The sequence below is a fragment of the Fundulus heteroclitus genome, chromosome 20 (genome assembly GCF_011125445.2).
Source record: "Fundulus heteroclitus isolate FHET01 chromosome 20, MU-UCD_Fhet_4.1, whole genome shotgun sequence".
Classification (NCBI taxonomy): domain Eukaryota; kingdom Metazoa; phylum Chordata; class Actinopteri; order Cyprinodontiformes; family Fundulidae; genus Fundulus; species Fundulus heteroclitus.
This window is the reverse complement of record NC_046380.1, coordinates 44,280,678-44,301,997: the sequence shown is the minus strand read 5'-3', so window position 1 is coordinate 44,301,997 and position 21,320 is coordinate 44,280,678. Positions and strand designations below refer to the sequence as shown.

The 21,320-nt window shown below is 42.1% G+C and overlaps 1 protein-coding gene across 7 annotated transcripts in view; it reads right to left on the bottom strand.

The window, feature by feature from the left end:
- Positions 1 to 21,320, bottom strand: part of nfasca (neurofascin homolog (chicken) a) — a 221,432-nt gene that overhangs the window by 112,997 nt on the left and 87,115 nt on the right. For all 7 annotated transcript variants that reach the window (XM_036151486.1, XM_036151482.1, XM_036151483.1 and 4 more), the window contains exons 6-8: positions 20,682 to 20,790; positions 4,608 to 4,804; positions 197 to 319 (exon numbers count right to left, since the gene is read on the bottom strand). In XM_036151486.1, the coding sequence (XP_036007379.1) occupies positions 197 to 319; positions 4,608 to 4,804; positions 20,682 to 20,790 (429 nt within the window). The remainder of the gene's footprint in view (positions 1 to 196; positions 320 to 4,607; positions 4,805 to 20,681; positions 20,791 to 21,320) is intronic.

The window sequence follows — 21,320 nt, the reverse complement described above, 5'->3', positions numbered from 1 at the left end:
GACCTGGTGTAAAAGTTTTAAAACATGTTTAAATCCACCGAGGCCTGCAAACCTTTATCTTGCATTATAAAAGTGCAGCAGAGAATCAACAAATATAATGACACATTCACACATTTACAGTTGTACTAAATTAAGAACCTAGTTAGACATTTTTTCTGATAAGACAAAAACAAAACTATAGGTAAGTCTTGCTCACTGCTGTCCATCCAGAATATTATTGGAGGAGGCAGGCCTGGGGGTGGGTTACACGGTAGAACAAGAGAGGAGCCTTCAATCACCGTCACTGGCTCCAGTTCCTCCTTAGGCCACAGAGGAGCCTCTGGTAAACAAAAAGGGTGGAAAAGAGAGATGGTAAATAAACCGTAACATTCAGTTGTATGATCATTTAAAGAACCAAAGCAAAGTTTCCAAAACCTCATAAGAGATACAACTCTGATTTTGCATTATGTGGTTATATATGTGGCAAACTGGTACAGATTACTTGAAATACATTTTGAATACAACCTTGATCTAAAAAAATCTAAACTCTGTTCATCTCACCATTTATTCTAGAATCCAATTAGGCCCAAAGTTATTCATACCTCAGACAGATTTGGACTCAAGTTATTTCCAATTAACCTGTATCTAACTGCAAATGACACAATAATCTCCTATTTCTGTTTTAAATTATATTTTAATATAAAAAAGGCATAGCAAAAGTTATTCATACCCTTCTCAATAATTAATGAAAAATATTTATTGGCATTGCAGCAATCAAACACTTTATTCATAACATTGCTGACCAGCTTTTGTATGTCTCCACTGGTGTTTCTGATAATAGGCCCTTTTCAATTACATGTGAATATACCAGGCTTTTTAAAAGCCCAGGGCTCCTTTCCATACAGGGGATTTCAGATTCCTAGGTGTTTCATTTCATCGGAAAAAGGTCCTGGTCTGAGGGTAGGACTTTTCAAATTTAATTTAATTTCCCTTTGGGATCAATATATTGTATATTTGAATTTGAATTGAATTTGAAAACCGTCGCACTTTGTTTGTTTTGCCTTGCTTCTGTATGTCCAGGATCCAAAAATGTTATGCCGCTTCGGTGACAGATCAGCCCGTACAAAAGAGGTAAAGCGAGGAGGCCCTCTGGAGCTAAGGACAGCAGGAGTGTAAGGCAGGCAGAGAGTCAACCAGAGGTTGCGTCTGGCCGTGTCCCGCTAAGGAGCTAAGGGAGGACAGTGAGACATCAGCAAGAGGCGTTGGCAGAGAGTGCACCAGCGCTGGGCAGAGGCGGCAGCTGGCCGGGACTAGCTCTCTAGCTACAAGACGGGGACAAATGATGAATGACTTAACAAACTTTTTAAGGCTAAATTTACAGCTTTTTTCAAAGCCACCCACAAACCTCCAAAGAGCATTCCTTACTTCATCCTATGTCAACAAGAATTTTCTATCTTCCATTTTGATTGAAAAAAAGCTTTGTCTCCTCTGGGCTGTAATAACACCCAGTCTCAGATTTGTTGATGCAACACAAATTGACAGAAAAGTTAAGATTTTTGAACAAAATTCGCTTTGCACCCATCGTGGGTTTTGCTTTGTTCTAGCTTGACTCTATTCACCCTATTTGTGCCATTTACATTGCTCTTGGTATTGCTTCACTCTTGAACAAGCCTCTACATAGGTATGACATGTAAAGCACTCGCTTCAGTTGCATCATTTGCGTACGGTGTGAATGCACCATTAGACTGATTTAAATAAATGGGCTACTGCAATAGAAATGCGCCTGCTGAATATCCAGGGGCTTGCAATGAAAAAGGAATCTTTTGAGATAAGCTCCAAGACTTTGAGGTGGGGCTGCACAGTGTCGCAGTGGGTAGCATTGCTGCCTTGCAGCAAGAAGGTCCTGGGTTTGAGTCCACCCTGGGTCTTTCTTTTTTTCTTTTTTTTTTCACCCTGGGTCTTTCTGCATGGAGTTTGGATGTTCTCCCTGTGCATGCATGGGTTCTCTCTGGGTTCTCTGGCTTCCTCCCACAGTCCAAAAACATGACTGTTAGGTTAATTGGTCTCTCTAAATTCTCCTTAGGATTGTTTGTCCTGTTTGTCTCTGTGTAGCCCTGTGATGGACTGTGCACTGCCTCTTGCCCACTGACAGCTGGAGATAGGCACCAGCTCGTTACTCCAACAGGGATAAGCGTATCAGAAAATGGATGAGTGGACTTTGAGGCTGGAAGGCCTCCTTGCCATCTCCTGAATTTTTAGTTCCATCCAGAGACTCTTTATCAGATTTAAGTCAGAAATCTGGCTGGGTCACTCCAAAATATGAATATTCCTTCCAGTCAAAAGAAACATGTTGATCAGATTAAAAGATTTTTCTTAAGGCAAGGCAAGTTTATTCATATAGCACTTTTCAGTAACAAGACAATTCAAAGTGCTGTACATGAACAGAAAAACTTTATAAAACTACATGGGAATAGATATTAAGTAAATCCTTGACTAGACTGCTTTAGTTTCACTGGAACAAGCTTCATCACTAACATTCAAAGCTGAACTGTCTCTGTTCATACATTAACATACAATGTATGAAGAGAAACAGCCAAAGTTTTGGTGGAGTATTCATCAGGTAGTAGAGCACAGCTCTGCTCTAGGTCACAGATGTCATAGAAAGTGGGGGCAGAGCATTTTGTACATGTTACATCCAGGATAAATTGAGATAGTCGGTCCTCACAGTTGCTGTTAGGCAGTTTGGCCAACAGCAATTGTTTTGGGGAAGGCTGACTCTAATTTTCTCCTTTGCCTTAAAGTCTCTCCGGTGCTTCTCAATGGTGAGATCAAGCAGCCAGACTTGTGGTCATTGCACCAAAGCAGAGCTTCCAACTTCTCCAAGATCTATTCCATCCCACCAGTGAGTTCAGGAACCGCAGCTGGCCTGCCATTCTGTGCAAGGATCGCTTCCAATTTGTGGTTCTGCTCACACATCATCTGAATCTGATTGTTGAATTCACCGCAAATCCCCTCACATAGTTCAGCCAGCCTTGACATTGGCCGAAACAGCTGCTGATGTTTTCAGAATTCCCCGATACTCCAGGTAAGAACCAATAGGATTTCTACCAAAAGTAGAAAGAAGTACACCAAGATCAGGAAGAACATGTGCACCCATGCACATTTAATCAAGATCTTCTAGTGCTATTAATATTTTTTAGTTAAACCCCAGTTAGTTAAAACCTGATTTTATCATAGAAGTTAAACAGAAACCTCTGTCTTTTTGTCACATGTAATTGTTGCAGATCATGAAGCTTGTTGTCATGTTGGATAAATATAATCCGAACAAATACAAAAAAACGGTTTTCAAATGATGTTTTCATTCATTTAAAAAAACATTTGGAAAATTGCCTTATGTGAAAGCCTAAACCTAAAAACGTGTTGTGACACCCTTAGGAGCAACAACTGTTACCAAGAGTTTGTGATAATTGGCAAAGAGCTGTTAACATTATTGATGAATTCTGGCCTACTGTCTATTGAAGACATATTTTAATTCAACCAAAGTGGAGAGTTTTCAAATATGAATGGCATGTTTAATGTCATATTTCTCTTTCTGAATTGGATTTAAGTCCAGATTTTGGCTAGGCCACTACAAAAATTCTTATTTGTGACATCCAGAGGTGGCCTTGCTACTGTGCTTTGAATAATTTTCCTGCTGCATCCTGCTTGTTTTTCAGGTCTTGCATTGATGGCTGGATATTCTCATGAAGAATTTCTTGGCAGAGAGCACAACTGATAATTCCATAAATTAGGGCAATTTGCCCAAGTCTTGCGAAAGCAAAGCAGCTCCAAACTCTCCAGCTGCCATCATCGTGTTTAATTGTAAGTGTGATAACCTGTTTCTGAAATGCTGTATTAGTTTTAGGTCAGCTAGAACATTTAAAAAAATGTAACTTTTGTCTTGTAAGCCTGCAGAATATTTTCCCAAAAGTCCTGGGAATCATCTCAGTTTGGCCAGCATGGCCTTGGAACTCTCTCATGCATGCCCTGTGTCTTTCCTATCAGTAAATCTTGAACTCTGACCTTGGCCAAGGCAAGTGAGGCCTGCAGAGCTTTTGATGTTGTTTTGAAGTGTAAGTTTGTTAAGTTGGACTCCCTAATTTTCGCTGGTCTCCTACCTGATCTGAACAGTGATGACATGTTTAGCAACGTATTCATTCAACTGCTGGTTGTCTAGGTGGTGTCCTGAAAACAATGTGGGCTACACTAATAAGTGGCAAACTTTCTGGGGAAAATCTGGTCTGATCCAGAGAGACGGCATCCATCCCATTTTGGATGGTGCAGCTCTTCTCTCTAGGAATCTGGCTTGATTTATTAGTTCTCCAAAATGCTGAAATGGGCTTTGGAGGTTTATGAGTTTGAGACTGGATGCCATACCTTTTTTCTATTAAATTTTTTGTGGTAGTTAATCCTGACTAAAAGAGATCTGCATTCAGACTTTTACTGAACATCTAAAACCAACTCTAGCTGTTGAGAAAACCTCATCCACATCTATGAAAACCATTAGACATTGTTTAGAGGTAAATAAGCAACACTTATGACTGGGACTACATACCAACAATGCCTAAATAAAACAAAAATGTCCTTACTTGAGACTCGGAACAGTATTTTGTTGGACAGAGCCACTCCAAGATCATTAGCGGCAAAACACTGGTACTCTCCTTCATAGTCTTCTGGTCGTCCTCCGTTGCGGAATGCTATCTCCAGGGTTCCTAGGCGTTTTCTCATTGTCACTCTTGGATCTTTGCCAATGTTGAGAAACTTTCCATTCTTCCTCCATGAAAACCTGAGGAAAGATTTAAGGAATTACTCATCACATTTCTAATATTAAAACTGAAAAATAAGAAGGAACAATATGAGTCAAGCAACCATGCTCTTCTACACAGCAACAAAAAAGCTGTATTACAGAACTTGACAGAAATCAACTAATTACAGACATGTTGGTGTGTTCCATTTGTACTCCAAAGTCATAGCTAGTAACTTAAATTAGATTTTTTTTTAACCTTGTGGCTCTATTGGCCTTTACTCACAGTGTGTGGGACAGGAACAGGGCAAAGGGAGATGGGGTGGAGGAAGTAAAATATTCTTTGATTTAAAAAATATATACCTTTATAAGACATTGGTCTTATAAAAACTAATTAAAATTTAATTTCATTTTTATAATAAAGGATAATATGATAGAGGTGTGTCATTTAATTCAGTGTATTTGCATTGATTTGCATGAATGAGTGGCCATGAATTCAACTTGTTGAAAAAATGTTGAAACCCTCTACTTGTCATGTGGTTGTTGTCTATCATTGTTAAATCAAGTATCCCAGGGCACCTAGTATGTGCCACCAGGCACTTCCAGATTGTATCCTTATTGGTAAAGAACTGTGGATTTTTCCCCCTCCCTGGGCTGCCACCTTACCGTGGTGGAGGGGTTTGAGTGTCCCAATGACCCTAGGAGCTATGCTGTCAGGGGCTCTATGCCCCTAGTAGGGTCACCCAAGACAGACAGGTCCTAGGTGAGGGACCAGACAAAGAGCAGAACAAAAGCCCCTTATGATGAGTACAACAGGTGAGGGAAGCTGTTATAATGGGGGTGGTGTGCTGCTGACCTCGACTCGGGACGTCATGTGTCAGTGGGCAGAATACTTCAAAGACCTCCTTAATCCCACCAACACATCTCCCATTGCGAAAGCAGAGCCTGAGGACTCTGGATTGGGTCCTCCCATCTCTGGTGCTGAGGTTGCTGAGATTGTTAGCTCCTCGGAGGCAAGGCCACACGGGTGGATGGGATTTGCCCTGAGTACCTTAAGGGTCTGGATGTTGTGGGGCTGTGTTGGTTAACACGGCTCTGCAGCATTGCGTGGACAATTGGGGGCAGTTCCCCTGGATTGGCAGACTGGGGTGGTGGTCCCCCTATTCAAAAAGGGGGACCGGAGGGTGTGTTCCAACTACAGAGGAATCACACTCTTAAGCCTCCCTGGGAAGGTCTATTTCAGGGTTCTGGAAAGGAGGGTCCGTCGGATAGTTGAATCTCGGATTCAGGAGGAGCAGTGTGGTTTTCATCCTGGCCGTGGAACAGTGGATCAGCTCTACACCCTCAGCAGGATCCTGGAGGGGGCTTGGGAGTTTGCCCAACCAGTCTACATGTGCTTTGTGGATCTGGAGAAGGCATTCGACCGTGTCCCTCGAGGGATCCTGTGGGGGGTACTCTGGGAGTATGGAGTACCGGGCCCTTTAATAAGGGCTGTCAGGTCTCTGTATGACCGGTGTCAGAGTCTGGTCCACATTGCTGGCAGTAAGTCGGACTCATTTCCAGTGAGAGTTGGACTCCGCCAAGGTTGCCCTTTGTCACGATTCTGTTCATAAGTTTTATAGACAGAATTTCTAGGCGCAGCCAAGGTGCTGAGGGGATCCGTTTTGGTGGCCTTAGGATTGCGTCTCTGCTATTCGCGGATGACGTGGTCCTATTGGCTTCATCAGGGCGTAATCTACAGCTCTCACTACAGCGGTTCGCAGCCAAATCCGAGACCACGGTCTTGAACCGGAAAAGGGTAGAGTGCCTCCTCCAGGTTGGGGAGGATGTGGTACCCCTAGTGGAGGAGTTTAAGTATCTTGGGGTCTTATTCACGAATGAGGGGAAGATGGAGCAGGAGATCGACAGGCGGATTGGTGCGGCGTCTGCTGTGAAGCGGACGCTGTACCGATCTGTTGTGGTGAAGAGAGAGCTCAGCCAAAAGGCGAAGCTCTCAATTTACCCGTCGATCTACGTTCCTACCCTCATCTATGGTCATGGGCTTTGGGTCATGACCGAAAGAACAACATACCGGATACAAGCGGCCGAAATGAGTTTTCTCCGTAGTGTGTCTGGGCTCTCCCTTAGAGATAGGGTGCGGAGCTCAGTCATCCAAGGGGGACTAGGAGTAGAGCCGCTGCTCCTTTACGTCGCGAGGAGTCAGTTGAGGTGGCTCAGGCATCTGGTTAGGATGCCTCCCGGACGCCTTCCTGGTGAGGTTTTCTGGGCACGTCCCACCGGGAGGAGACCCAGAGGGAGACCCAGGACACGCTGGAGGGACTATGTCTCTGGGCTGGCCTGGGAGTGCCTTGGGATACCCCCAGAGGAGCTGGCCCAAGTGGCTTGGGAGAGGGACGTCTGGGCCTCCCTACTGAAGCTGCTACCCCCGCAACCCGGCCCCGGATAAGCGGAAGACAGTGGATGGATGGATGTGGATTTTTTTTTCCCTGAGTGCCGCGTGAGCTGGCAGCTTTTGTCAGTGGCTGCGTATTTCTTCTAAGTTTTTTTTACTATAGTTTTCTATATTTTTATCTATTCAATTAATCTAGTTGTGTGTGTGTATGTTACCATTTTTCTTTTCATTTATTTTTTAAATTTTGGATGCAACCGCTTTATGGACAATTTTGCTGCTGAGCCTGCTCTAGATGGGATTTGTTCTGGACAACATAAGCTTGTGTGAGCCCATTGTTTACTCCAGGGACCAGCTATTAGCTCTGGCTAACAACCCATGCAGAATTCCAGGAATGAGACCAGATACACCCATGGAGATACGAAGGAAGAACAAGGGCAAACGGTCAGGGAGAGGCTGACATACATGGAGGAGGAGATATAGACCCGCGTCCCCTTCCCTATCGTCATGGGAAGAGAGGTCTGGACTGGGTGAATGTGGCAATACAGTACAGCACTTTGGGTGGTCAGCATGACTGGAAAAGCGCTATATAAGTTCAATCCATTTACCATTTTTTTTAGGCAGAGGTAGGCAGACTTTTATGACACTGAAGAGGAAAATAGTTGCTCTAAAAATAAAAGTTTATGTTGTTTGGCCACATTGATGTCTATAACATCAGTGTTGACCTGGTACCTTAAAGTCAGTATCTGACACTGACTGCTAAAGACCTGAGTGTAAAAGTAGAGAATAATTTTAACTTTAATGCATAGTTAAAATCTGTGGTCCGGTCCAGCATACAAGGGTTCACGCTGCGTCTTTACGCATGATCCAGCTGCGGCTGTTTCCCTCTTTTCAGCTCCATGCACTTCTATTCTGTTACAGTTTCTAACCATTATCCCCTTTCACAGCGACAGGTTTCCCATCTCAGTTTCCGCGCTGACTAGACAAATTTGCTCTATGGCGCAGGGTGCTCAGGTGCGTAATTACGCAAGCCGAAGGCTGAGTTTGAGGTTGTTCTCTGAGCGTATTTTGTTTGTGATCGGAGTAGACGGAATGATTACTTTCTGCTTCTCTTTTAGCCCACAAATAGTCTTAAATGGGGAATCCTATAGCAAATATAGCACTTTTCATGTAATGCAACTTCTGAATTGATGAGTATAGGTGGAGCTTTTCAAGCTCTTTGATCACTGGCTCATAAGTAACTGTAGACAAAAAACAAGTTTATGCTTCGCGCGAGGAAAAAACGCTGGGAAAATGCATAAATAAAGACTGGAAAGGGCTCCTTCAGAAGGAACAGAAGGAATTATGGTTCTGAGCTGAAGCCCCTGATGTTACAGGTTCCTTAAAATGACCCTTAAAAGTGCACACCTAAATTACATGTAAGGTAATTATGCACACCACTGACCCGTGGTGCACACCCACCGAAGCACCGCTGGTTCTGTGTCGTTAAAAAAAATAGCATAATAACTCTGCTCACTCGTCCTGCTCCTCTGTTAACACTAACTGCAGCAGGAATAATTACTGATGGCCATGAGCTATGAAAGCAGCTGAAACAGCTCTGCAGAAGGAGGGGTTTAGACAGAAATATCAATGGACAGCTATGAACCGATCATCCACAGCAGATGAGCTTTGTTATTTTTATTTTTAGTCTGTGTGGTATCATAGGGCACATCTTTAACATCAGCCTGAAGCAGAGGAGAGTACTACAGCTGTGGGAAAACCTCCTGTGTGGTACCAGTGCCTAAGACTGCACACCCCAAAGACCTCAGCAGCTGCAGGCCAGTAGCACTAACATCACACCTGATGAAGACCCTCAAAAGGCTGATCCTAAATCATCTTTGGCCCCTGGTGAGGTCTTCATTGAATCCCCTGCAATTTGCCTACCAGCCTGGTATCGGGGTGGATGCCATCATTTACCATTTCACCAAGTTTCGGCCCATCTGGAGAATAATACATTAATAATAATAAATTTTAAATAAAAACACACAAAGAGCATGAAAATAAAAAGATAAACAAAATAATAAGGAAAAGGAGCAAGAGTTCAATCAAAATCTCTCCTAAAATGGTGGGTTTTAAGGCCACATTTAAAAGCATCCACTGTCTGAGGTGTCCTCAGGTGGCCAGGGAGAGCATTCCACAGACTGCGAGCAGCTGAGCAGAAAGCCCTATCTCCCATAGTACAGAGCTTTGTCTTGGGAGGTTTCAGGAGATAACTTGAGGCAGATCAGAGGGTACGTGTTGAGTAGGGTGACCAAACGTCCGTATTTCCCGGGACATGTCCGTATTTCACGTCCTGTCCCGGGCGTCCCGGGTTTTTTATAGAAAGTGAGGAAATGTCCTGCTTTTTAAATTACCTTCATTGGACCATTGAATTGACAGGCACTAGGGCACTGCGCACAGCGCTGCGTGTGACGTAATCCCTGAGCCGCGTCAGTGCGGGCAGCCCTGCTCTTAATCAGAAGATAGCGTGGATAACAATATATCGATCGATAGACGTGGGGCGTGATAGGAAAAAATAGGGTCGATAAAAAGTTCGATAGACAGTTTTACTTCCTTGCTACAGTCGGCACGCCGTCACAAAGCGCCGCCCTCTCAAACCACAACACAGAGCACGTGAATATGTCACAGCAAGTAGCGGCGGAGGAAACGGTCCCAAAACGAGGTTTTACTAGTTCGCCAGCCTGATAGAAATAAACAACAGTGATTTGTAAAACTTGCAAGGAACCAGTAAAAGCAGAGTCTGGTAACGCAACCCACCAGTATTCATCACGTAAGCCGCTCAGCCGCTCACACCCGCAGCAGCGCGAGCTGCGCCTCGTCGTCGTCGCGTTCTGTAACTTCTTCCAAAACAAAGCAGGTACAGCAGCTAAACTGGGCTCCCTTCTTTGTGATAAAATGACAAAGCGTCCAAGCGGCATAAGGACATAACGCATGCAGTAACGTGCTTCATAGTGATGGATATGTCTGCTGTTCTCTGCAGCTGAAAAACCTGGCTTCAAACAATAACCTGCCACTCTTGATCCGCGATATAAAGTTAAGTTATTTTTCTTGAAAAAAAAAATCTGTTGTGGTTAAAAAAGGTGGTTGAATAAAGATTTAATTGGAATTCTGTGTTTGTGTTCTTTAAATCAAATCATTTAGCAATATCATAAAATGTCCAGGCAGAGCTGCACATAAAATATGGTTTTAAATATTTTCAATAATTATCAATATCGATCAATATGCCTTTTCTTTTTTGATCGATAACCTTTTTTTCTATATCGCCCAGCCCTATGCCACATACATCTCTATGCATGGGAACACAGATTCCCACCCCCCCCCCCCCCCCACTCAAAGGTGTCCTGCTTTTCCCAAATGAAAATATGGTCACCCTAGTGTTGAGGTATGTGGGGAGGGGAGGGGCTTCACCATGAATGCACTGGTGGGTAAGGAGGGAGACCTTGTATCAATCCTAAGTGAGAAAGGAAGCCAGTGGAGTGATTTGAGGATGGGTATAATATGGTCATATTTGTGCATCCTAGGCAGGATCCTAGCAGCGCAATTCTGGATGTACTGCAACGTCCGAAGGCTTTCCTCAAGGATCCCAGTGAGGACCGCATTACAGCAGTCCAACCTGGAGGAGACAAAAGTGTGGACAAGCTTTTCCGCAACTACAGGAGTGAGTGTGGGACAGAGTTTGCCGATGTTCCTGAGGTGGAAGAAGGAGGTTTTGCAGAGATGTTTGATGTGAGCCTCAAACGTCAGATGAGAGTCCATTTTAACACCCAGGTTAGTGATTGAAGTTGAGAGTTGAATATTTTTGCCAGAGAAGGTGATCTTGGTAATGTCAGATGACTGAACCTGGTGTGGAGTGCCGACTAAGATGGCTTCAGTCTTGGAGCTGTTTAGCTGCAGATAGTTTTGCTTCATCCACACCTTTACTTCCTCCAGGCAGGTGGTCAGAGTGGATGATGGCAGGGAAACCAAAGGGAGTTGGTTTTATCTTGAGCTAAAGCTGTGTGTCATCAGCATAGCAGTGGAATGAAATTCCATGCTGGCTAATGGCATGGCCAAGGGGGAGAATGTATAGAATAAACAGGTTCGGCCCAGCACTGAACCTTGACGGCACCAGAGGTGATGTTGTGCACCAGGGATTTAGCCTCACCCAAGGTGGCATGCTCAGTTCTCCTGGTGAGGTAGAATAAGAACCACTTGTAGCCAGAGTCAGAAACACCAATAGTGGAATTTAGATGGTGGAGGAGGATGTTGTGGTCAATGGTATCAACTGCTGCAGTCAAGTCCAGGAGGATGAGAAGAGATGGGGAGCCTATGTCTGCAGTCAACAGCAGGTCATTTGTGACCCTGACCAGTGCTGTTTCTGTGCTGAGGCCAGGGCAGAAACCAGACTGAACTTTTTAAAACAGGGGGTTTTGTTTTAGATGGCGCTGAAGCTGTGTGGCAACTACTTTTCCAAGCACCTTGGAAAGGGATGGAAGCTTGGAGATATGCCTGTAGTTGGATTAGGGGTTTTAGTGTTGATGGAACATGGTCAGCCTGGAGGGAGTGGTTAATGATCTGTGTGATGAGGGGACTGATGGCATGGAGATTGGATTTTACCAGGGCTGTGGAGAAGTAGTACAGGGCACAGGTGGATAGTTTCATATTTTTGACAATGTCCTCAACCTCTCACTGTGAGTTGCTAAGAAAACAGCATAGAGGTTGGGACATCCCAGGCTGTGGGTCAGCAGCCAGGACAAGCAGTGTGGAGAAACTGGATAGCAGGGAGCCGATGGTATCTACTTTTTTTCTGAAAAACGTGATGAAATTTACCCCGTTTACACTACCCCTTTTTAACCGTGTACAGACCAGTCTGTACTCGGTAACTGAGATAACTATCGAGTGTAAATGGAACGCAAACTAAACTGAAGCCAGAAACAACCAGACCACGCTAAATGCAGACCAGTTCCAGGGGTGTGCTCAGCCTGGTTTTTCTCTGGCCCGGTTCTCTAATAACAAAGAGCGCAGGAGCAGACCACGTCATCTTCGTGCGGTCAGCAGTTTTCAATTTCCAGAGTTCGCAGGTGTACCAGGGGGCTGAGCATAAGAAGCTGACAGTTCTAGTTTTGACAGGGGTGTGGAGACTGCTCAGAGATTGGTTGTAGAAGTCAGGCAACTCAGTGACTGAGGAGAATTCAGCAGTTGAGAGATGTTGGAGGTATGGGTTGATCTTTTCAAATCCCTATAGCAGATTTGACACTTGTCTTTGGGAAGTGGGGAAAGGAGTTATCTGGAAATGACCAGAGCCAGTGTGTGTCCTCTCGAATGTGTGGGGCCATCTATATATTGTTGGAAGTTGAGGTAGTCCAGTAGTTGCAGAAACTCAGCTGCAACATGGCAGGAGGGGTTGTCTACATAAACATTAATATCTACAAGTAGAATAATATTGGCACAGGTAGTGCAGAGTGTTGTGAGAAGGTCGTGTATCTCTGAGATGAAAGCTGAGTTGGGTTTGGGGTGCCGGTGGATGAGGAGCATTGTCATAGGGAAGGGGTGGTTTACATTTAAATGCTAGGCATTCAAATGAGGACAGAGTTTGCAGGGGAGGGGGGACAGATCCAAGTTCTGTCGGTGTATCACAGCTTGGCCGCCACCACAGCCAGTACTGTGGGCTCTATCCAAGTAGCTGTAACCAGGGGGACAGACTTCATTTAGTGCTAAATAATCCCCTGGCTGGTCCAATGTTTCTCTCAGGCGCATGAAGTATAGTCCCTTGTTCATTGTGATGTTGTATGAAGGATGTTTTATTGGTGAGGGACGTGTATCGAAACAGTCTATTTTTCTGGCCTGCCTGGTGTGGTGAGATCTTGCGGTGTAATCCATGCTGTTCAGCGGAGTGTGTAGAGATCTCGCGATTTTTCCCCTTTTTGCTAGGACCAAGAGAGCAACACTCCTCTGATGATGCAGCAGACATAGATCTAGATGGGTGGAATGTTTGAAGCTGGCTAGCCAGTCTGATGGTAAACAAACCTTTGACGAGAAAATCTGTGGATGTAACGAGGATGGTGCTAAAGTCCAAGTTCTTTGATGGCTTCAATGTACATTGGAATGGAGTGGTTGTTGAGGGTTAGCAGTGGTGGGATAGAGTACTTGAGCTTGATGCTGGTCTCTGAGAGTGTTAGCTTGGACCAAGCCACCAGCCAAATACAGAGATGGACAGTGGGAGGCAACCAGCAATCTGCTGATGCCAGAGGAGACGTCAGTAGGTGTGTAACATGTTCAATTCTGTATCAATCCATGCAAAAACTCGAGAGAAATACTATTTAGAATGAGAACATTTTGAAAAAATAGAAAAACAGTGGAGAAGCGACAAACAACAAATGGCAGCGTCCTCTCCCCGCATCGGTGTCACTCAAGAATCCTTGAAACAGTGTGAGGATAATTTTCTTTGATTTCTCAAGTACGTTCAACACCATCCAACCAGAACTCCTGAAGGACAAGCTGGAGCAGCCAGGAGTGGATCACCAAGTTTCCCAGTGGATACTGAACTACCTTACTGATTGACCACAGTTTGTGAGGACACAGTGCTGCGTCTCTGACACGCTGACCTGTAATACAGAAGCACTGCAGGGAACTGTGCAAGAGTTCTGAGATTACTCTGCCATAGTTGGTCTCATCACAGATGAGGACGAGTCACAGTACAGACAGTGGAGCCAGAGCTTTATAGACTTGTGCCAGCAGAACCACCTTATGCTAAATGCAGGGAAAACAAAGGAGCTGGTGGAGACCATGATGCACCTCAAAGACACAGGTGAACATCCAGGGAACTGATGTGGAGAGAGTGGACTCCCAAAAGTACCTGTGTTCAGGTGTTCACCTGAAACATAAACTGGACTAGACTCATAATACTGATACTCTTTACAGGAAGGGTCAGTGCAGACTCTTCCTCCTGAGGAGACTGAGGTCTTTTGGAGTGCAGCGGGCGCTCCTGAAGACCTTCTCTAATTCTGTGGTGGGATCAGCCATCTTCTATGATGTGGTTTGTTGGAGCAGCAGCTTATCTGTTGCTGGGAGGAAGCGGCTGGATAAACTCATTAGGGGAGCCAGCTCTGTACCGGGATGCCCTTTGGAACCAGTGCAGGTGGTGGGAGACAGAAGGACTGTAAGGAAAATCCCATCCTAGCTGCAGTCAAACTTTATAATCTTGGCTGTTCCCAACAGACATAATAAGTGTTTACATCATGCTAATCATTGGACAGGTTCTGATCCAACCATTAATTGTTTGCACTATTCACAAATGCTAAGGTAACTTGCACATGCCTTAGCTAGAGACTCTGCTGCACTACTACACATATTGCATGTTGTGTTATCGTGTGTGTGAAAAAAAAATTTACACTGTCATATTGTTTTTTTTTTTTTTGTTCAACATTTACTGTGATATTTACCCTTATATTCTAGTCTTGGAGTTTCTTTAGAGCTAACTTTAGATTAGACCGGTTTGCTCTTTTTTTTCGCTTTCTTTGTCATTGCTAATAATTGTGTTTAACTGTCCGTGTGTTTGCCACTGTCACACCCAAATTTCCTTGCAGGACAATAAAGGAATTCTTATTATTAAATGTTTTTGTAATTAAGCCCGTTTTGCTAAAAGAAATCTATTTCAAAGTAGAGATAGAATGTGAGGTAGAATTCAGATAGAATGTACAAAGAGTGCCAAAGCCTAGAATCTTAAACAGACCACTTTAGTAATGAAGAACCTTGAGTTTTGTGTGCCATCGTGTGTCTTTTAGTGGCAGAATGACCTTACTGACCAATTGAATTGGTCAGTCTTTATTGGTCTTTTAGTAAAAACCTCATCAGCATGAATGGTCAGTTGAATGCATTATGGTAGCACAATGCTGCCCTGTGAAAAGAAGAGCCAGTTTGTGAGTGCTGTGTGTATGTGTGTGTGTGTGTGTGTGTGTGTGTGTGTGTGTGTGTGTGTGTGTGTGTGTGTGTGTGTGTGTGTGTGTGTGTGTGTGTGAGCATGTGGTTGCATGTGGAATTTGTGTCTTACGTAAAGCTGGTATGCGTCCAACCAAACACTGTCCCACTGTCCAGAGCGGTCAGCCTTCTAATGATGTAACTGAGTGTGTGCACAGCACCTCTAGCAGGATGGTTTAGGCATGTATGTGGCCATTTACTAAGACTAGATTTGGAAATTACACCAGTGTTTCCCCCAGTCATTTTGCAAAGGGGGTGCCCGGCCGACAATATTGCACGACCCGCCTAGAAAGTCATGGCAGGCAATAAATTATTATACGTCTGTGTTTTCACAATTAATTTGATTAAACTTAGCCTTAGCGCACAACTATGAAGTTTACAATTTCCACGGATATTCCACAGTTCTTCAACCAAGTGTGCAGGCGCCTTTAATATTTTTCCTAAGCTGAGTTGTTTCTCCTTTACTTTCAGCTCAGAGTCACCTGGGTTTTCCTACAAGTACACTCAAATTCCCGCCAGGAGAGAAAGCGCTGAGAGTCGCAACATATTTGTACCTGCCATGATATATAGTTCTAAGTTTTGTAAACAGGCTCAAATTCTGAGGATGGTTGCATTAAAAACTCCCATGGAGTTGGGAGCATTGAGCATTGAGCAGGGGTGTCAAACCCATTTTGGTTTAGGGGCCGCATACAGCCTAATCTGATCTCAAGAGGGCCACACCAGTAACCTTATTGCAAGATTCAATAGAACTAATAAAAGTGGACTTGTTGTTGATTTTTATATTAAATGAATTTCACTTTTACTCAATGTATTATGAATAACCTCAGCGTTTTTAAGAAAAGTATGTGCAATTTCGACAATACTTTTACTCAGTTAAACATTTACTTGTGCATTATGCATAATAACTGATCACAGTGATTGTACAATGTTGAAAAACATTTATTCACATTTTTTGGAACTTAAAAACACTGTCCTGCATGACAAAATACATCAAACAAATAAAAATTAAGAAATTATTTAAGATCAATTTTCCACATCTGAAGCTCAGTGCTACCATCTGCTGATTAAAACACAGCACCCCTCGTGGACAATATAGGAACTGCTATTTTTAAGTCCCTTCTTAAGAGCCATCTTTTTTCTTTGGCTTTTGGCACAATCTGAGAGATTTCACTTTGTTTTATTGTCTCTATTTCTGATATGTATTTAATATTTGATCCTTTCTATTTCATAATTGCATTGTATTTTATGATTGTGTACAGCACTTTGGTCCTGTCGGTGTATAAAGTGCTTCATAAATAAAGTTGGTATGGTATGGCATGGTATTTTCAATTAAATAAAGTACATGTTTTTTAATAATTGTTTTATTATTCTCTGCCTTTTATCTCCTCTTTCTTTCACCTTTTCTTTTTTTCTTCTTGTTCTTCATTTCCTCTCCTACTTTGCCATTGTAGTGTCCATATGATTTGAGATACTCCCTGCATGAATCATAATAAAACTATTCACATTCATAATTCAAGCAGAGCACTATGGCAAAAGCAGTACTGCCCCACTTGTGAAAGTCAAATCTGATGAGCTCTTTTTGGCATTAAGACATCAATTCTTATTGCCACATTGCCAGACAGGACACTGAAAAAAAAAAAAAAAAAAAAGGAACATACGGCGTTTGACAACCCTGGGGTAGAGGCTGTTCTGATGGGGGAGCATGGGGCGTACATTAAAGAAAAATGCTTATAAATGACCAAGAATTATCATTGTATCGCTTGTGTCAGGAGTGCAAGACACAACAGGATAAATGTGTTTATTTCACGTGGTGCCCCGATTACTTTAATATACCGAGAAAGTTTGCCTAATACAAATATGAGGATGATCACTTCTTTTTAAACTCGATTATTATTATTTTCAGATATCCTACAAAAATACCATTAGCTTAGATTCTCAAATAGCCCCAATTTTGTCTGTTAGAAACAAAAATCCACCTTCTACGTCCATATATGAAATATGATGACTGCTTTGTTCTTAGAAAACACATTTCTGTTGCTTGATATACCCCATGAATAGATCAGAAACAGATCCCAAATGTGATAAAATTTAAATTGCTTAAAGTTTCGCTCAAAATATACTAAACTCTGGTGGATCTAGATTTTAAAAAGATTTTCATTAATTTCTTTAAGATGAAAATCTTTTAAAGAGATTTTCATTCCTACAAGAAGGAGGAATGAAGAAAGGCAGGTAACATTCAAAATATAATCATGTATAAAATTACATGATAGAGACAGAAACATAAAAAGAGGCCAAAAGATGGATAAACAAGAGAAAGGTTAAGGGAGACAGAAGCTGGCTGCTCATATAAAGATGTATTCTGTGATTTTAATGTAAAGCTAAGTGAATGAAAAGTCTTTTCAATTGCTCAAAAGAAACTGCACTATTCGGACAGCATTTATCATGGCGATCGCTGACGCAGCAGAAGACATCTTCTGCTGTGGGCATGTATTGCTAGAGAGAAAAGGCGCCCATACAATCTTCTGCATATTTCCATTTCATATCAATAAAAGTCACCATGGCTTTCAAACAGCAACTACATCCCAGTAAAATGATCAACAAACTGCCCTTCTGTCTAGCAACCTGTCACCCATAAAAAGGTTCTGACCTATATTGGTTCGACCACAGTGACACCTAGTTGCCACAACATGATGCCGAATTTTTTTATGGCTCATACAACTACAGTGCCCAAATGTTTGATCTGGTTCATTTTAATGCTGACTGCCCAAAAATATAATCCAGATCCTAACACAGACAAAGATGCAGAAAGTTGTAGTAAAGAAAGGATTAAAATTTACTGAATTATTGTAGCTGTCGCGAGAAGACAACAGGGGACAGAAGAGCAAAAAGAACAGTAAGGCTGAAGATATAGCGATTATTCCAAGTATTAGAGGATAGGATAGGGTAGGAGTTTTCAATCAATATTTACATAACAAGGAGACTCACTGGTAGAAATTTACACTAGCAAGATTTTACTTTAAAATCTATCATATTCTACAAAGTACAAGTCAGTATTGAATAACAGTGTGATAAACAGATTTATAAATTTTTTTGCTGGGGACTAAGGCCCCTCACTCTCAACCCCTGCACCGTTGGAGTGCACCGTTGGAGTGACCTGAGCAAATTTAAACCAGACTACTGCACCAGACTTGTCATCTTGATATTCCATTATTAAAATTCTAACATTAATAAAGTATTACAAGGATAAACAGGTGTTTTATAAAAGATGTCCACAAGATTCACAAAATCAGTTTAAGCACAGATTAAGATGTTGTAGTTTAGCTCCAATTAAGATGAAAAAAAGTGCCCACTATGGAATTTACCAGAGATGTGGTTTGATTTTTCTTTTTTAATTAATAAAAGATGAATGGGTGTAGCTACTGGATGGATGGATGGATGGATGGATGGATGGATGGATGGATGGATGGATGGATGGATGGATGGATGGATGGATGGATGGATGGATGGATGGATGGATGGATGGATGGATGGATGGTCAGTGTTGCTGTTTAGGATTTTTTTTAAGACTGTACATACATTTAAAAATAGAAAAATGTTTAAAGCACTTTGGGGTTGTTGTAATATTTAGAAAATCTATTGTACCTGATGTATTCTATTCAAACAGCACTTAGCATGGGGACCGCTGAAGCACTTCTGCTTTCGCTAAAGAGTCTTTAATCTATAAGGGTGTTGGGATGGAGCCATCTCTGTTTTTTTGTTTGTTTGTTTTTTTTGGTGTCACTTTTTAAAGTTTTCCCACAGAACCCTGGGTTGTGCTGTTAGTTCCACATTTAAAGATTTAGCAGGTGTTCAGCTACAAAACAATGCTGGATTTCTCCATTTTTCTTGCATACCAAACTGACAGAGATATACCAGATATACTCAGCATAAATATCTGTTACACAATTATCTTTTGACAATGCAATGTGTGTGATCAGAAAATGTGACCTTTTTTGATGTAAATAAATATTTTTGCACATTTTGTGGCCTTACACAAGCTGTTCCTTTATTTTACACTTAATAATTTTATTTAGAGATATTATTTGTATGGTTTCTACTTGAGCATTTATATATAAAAGGTTACATATGTTGGCTCTGTAACAATAGAATTTTGTTAATCTTGGCAATTTAAAATGAAGGCTGAATCATTTTGTTATCATCATAACCTGACAGTATAATCTTACTCCCTTGATACAGACCCTCCACTTTTTGAACTTTACAACATGATGGTGCTCAAATTAATCTATATTTGATATAATCAACACAATAACAAAGGAATTCTTAAAAGACATTCATTTGCATGAAAATATATATAAGGTAATCAGTTTTTGTCCCCCTGAGTAGGCATACAACTTTGCACAGCAGCATTACAGACACTCAGCACCTTCTCTACCCACAGTGGATCACCTGAACTATTGTTGGGATTAATGTTTATACTTCATTAATCGATTTATCTTGTTATGATGAAGTAATGTAAGCTTCTGATATAATCGTATTACTCACATGATAGCTTAATCATGTCCCTGTGAAGAAACAGAAGACACTCTGTTTCTTCTCTTTCTGAAACAAGAAGACTCAGCTACAAGATTATGTGCTGACTGAACGTGATTGCTCAGCTGTGTATCTTTGTCAACAACTGAGGCTGTAGACTATCTGTTCCCCCACCCGTCAGTACAGCCTCAGTCCTGTAACTAGGGAAATGCCCCAAACTTAATAAAACCGAGGAGAACGCTGAGACCGGCAGGGTGGGTTGGAGATTGTAACTGTGCGGTCTCTTCCTACTCTCCTCGAGAATGAAACCAAACTAATTGTCTTTGTGCCTTTCTTTCCCTGTTTGTATGATGTTCCAGGTGCTAAGACCTGTCAACTATTTTGCCTGACAATCTAAAAGCAAGCAGTAGCTGGATGTTTAACACTCAACTGATATGCCAAGTAAATTTGGAAGGACCAGATGAGTTTATTTCATTTTAGGCTGAAAGGAAATGAGGTTGAGAGGAGGGATTTATGCAGAAAACATCCACCCAGGAGGGACGTCCCAAGGACTGAGGTCTCTGAACATGGGCTTGTGCTCTACCCCTGTGCCACCACCACGCCTTTGGTGTACTTCTTAACATAGATTTTAATTATCAAATTATCTGTTAAAAATATTTGAATAAAAAAATTAATGATGACACTATCTTGAAAGACTTTAATGTGAAGGTTGTGGATAATTTCAAATGTTAACTTCCATCCATCCATCCATTTTCCAACACGCTTATCCCTTGTGGGGTCACAAGGGGTGCTGGTGCCTATATAGGGCGAGAGGCGGGGTACACCCTGGACAGGTGGCCAGTCCATCGCAAGGCAAATGTTAACTTTATTTCTGAAAAAAATATATTAAAAGAGATAGCTGGGTTTTTGATTTATTCTATCACTTTATTCATCATCCAGCTCCAGAAACAGTGAGCAGGTGTGTTTTAAGGGCTTTATGTGGACCTGTACATGTACACTGCTTACGTTGGCACTGGGTTGCCTTTAGCTTCACACTCGATGATGATGGTGTTATCTCTGGGGTCAACAATGTAGTCCTTCACTGACTGTTTGATTATGGTGGGGGGTTGCTTCACTGTAAAAGATCCAGACACAAAAAACAGTTTTTACTTATAGGACATAAAGGTGAACAGATAGATACATTCAGACAGACATACAGTTCTTATATCCATATTAACTCTAAATCATAGCATTATGATTCAGGTACATAGGCACATTACATGACTTTTTAAAATGAATACACCAGTAGCACAATTGCATATCAAGTTTTTCTGACAAATCAAAGCATCCTGTTGGCATATTTGTTGTTTATGTCACTGCGCATGTGTATAATTGCTCAGTTTTGGAGCAAATGTGAAATGGAGTGGTGAAAAAAAAACAAAGAAAAGTCCAAGATCAAGTGTAAAAAAAAGCAAAAAATTAATTTTTGATTCTAAGAGGGATAAGACCTGAAAAGCGCTGGGAATGCAGCATGAACATAGATGTTCACTTAAGCAGGAAATAAAGCTGAGGAAGCATTCACATGTCGCTATGAAAAAGATGGATATGTGAGTAAAGACGATTGAGTACTAGCATTATCAATGCTTTTAAGCCCTATTCTGATGG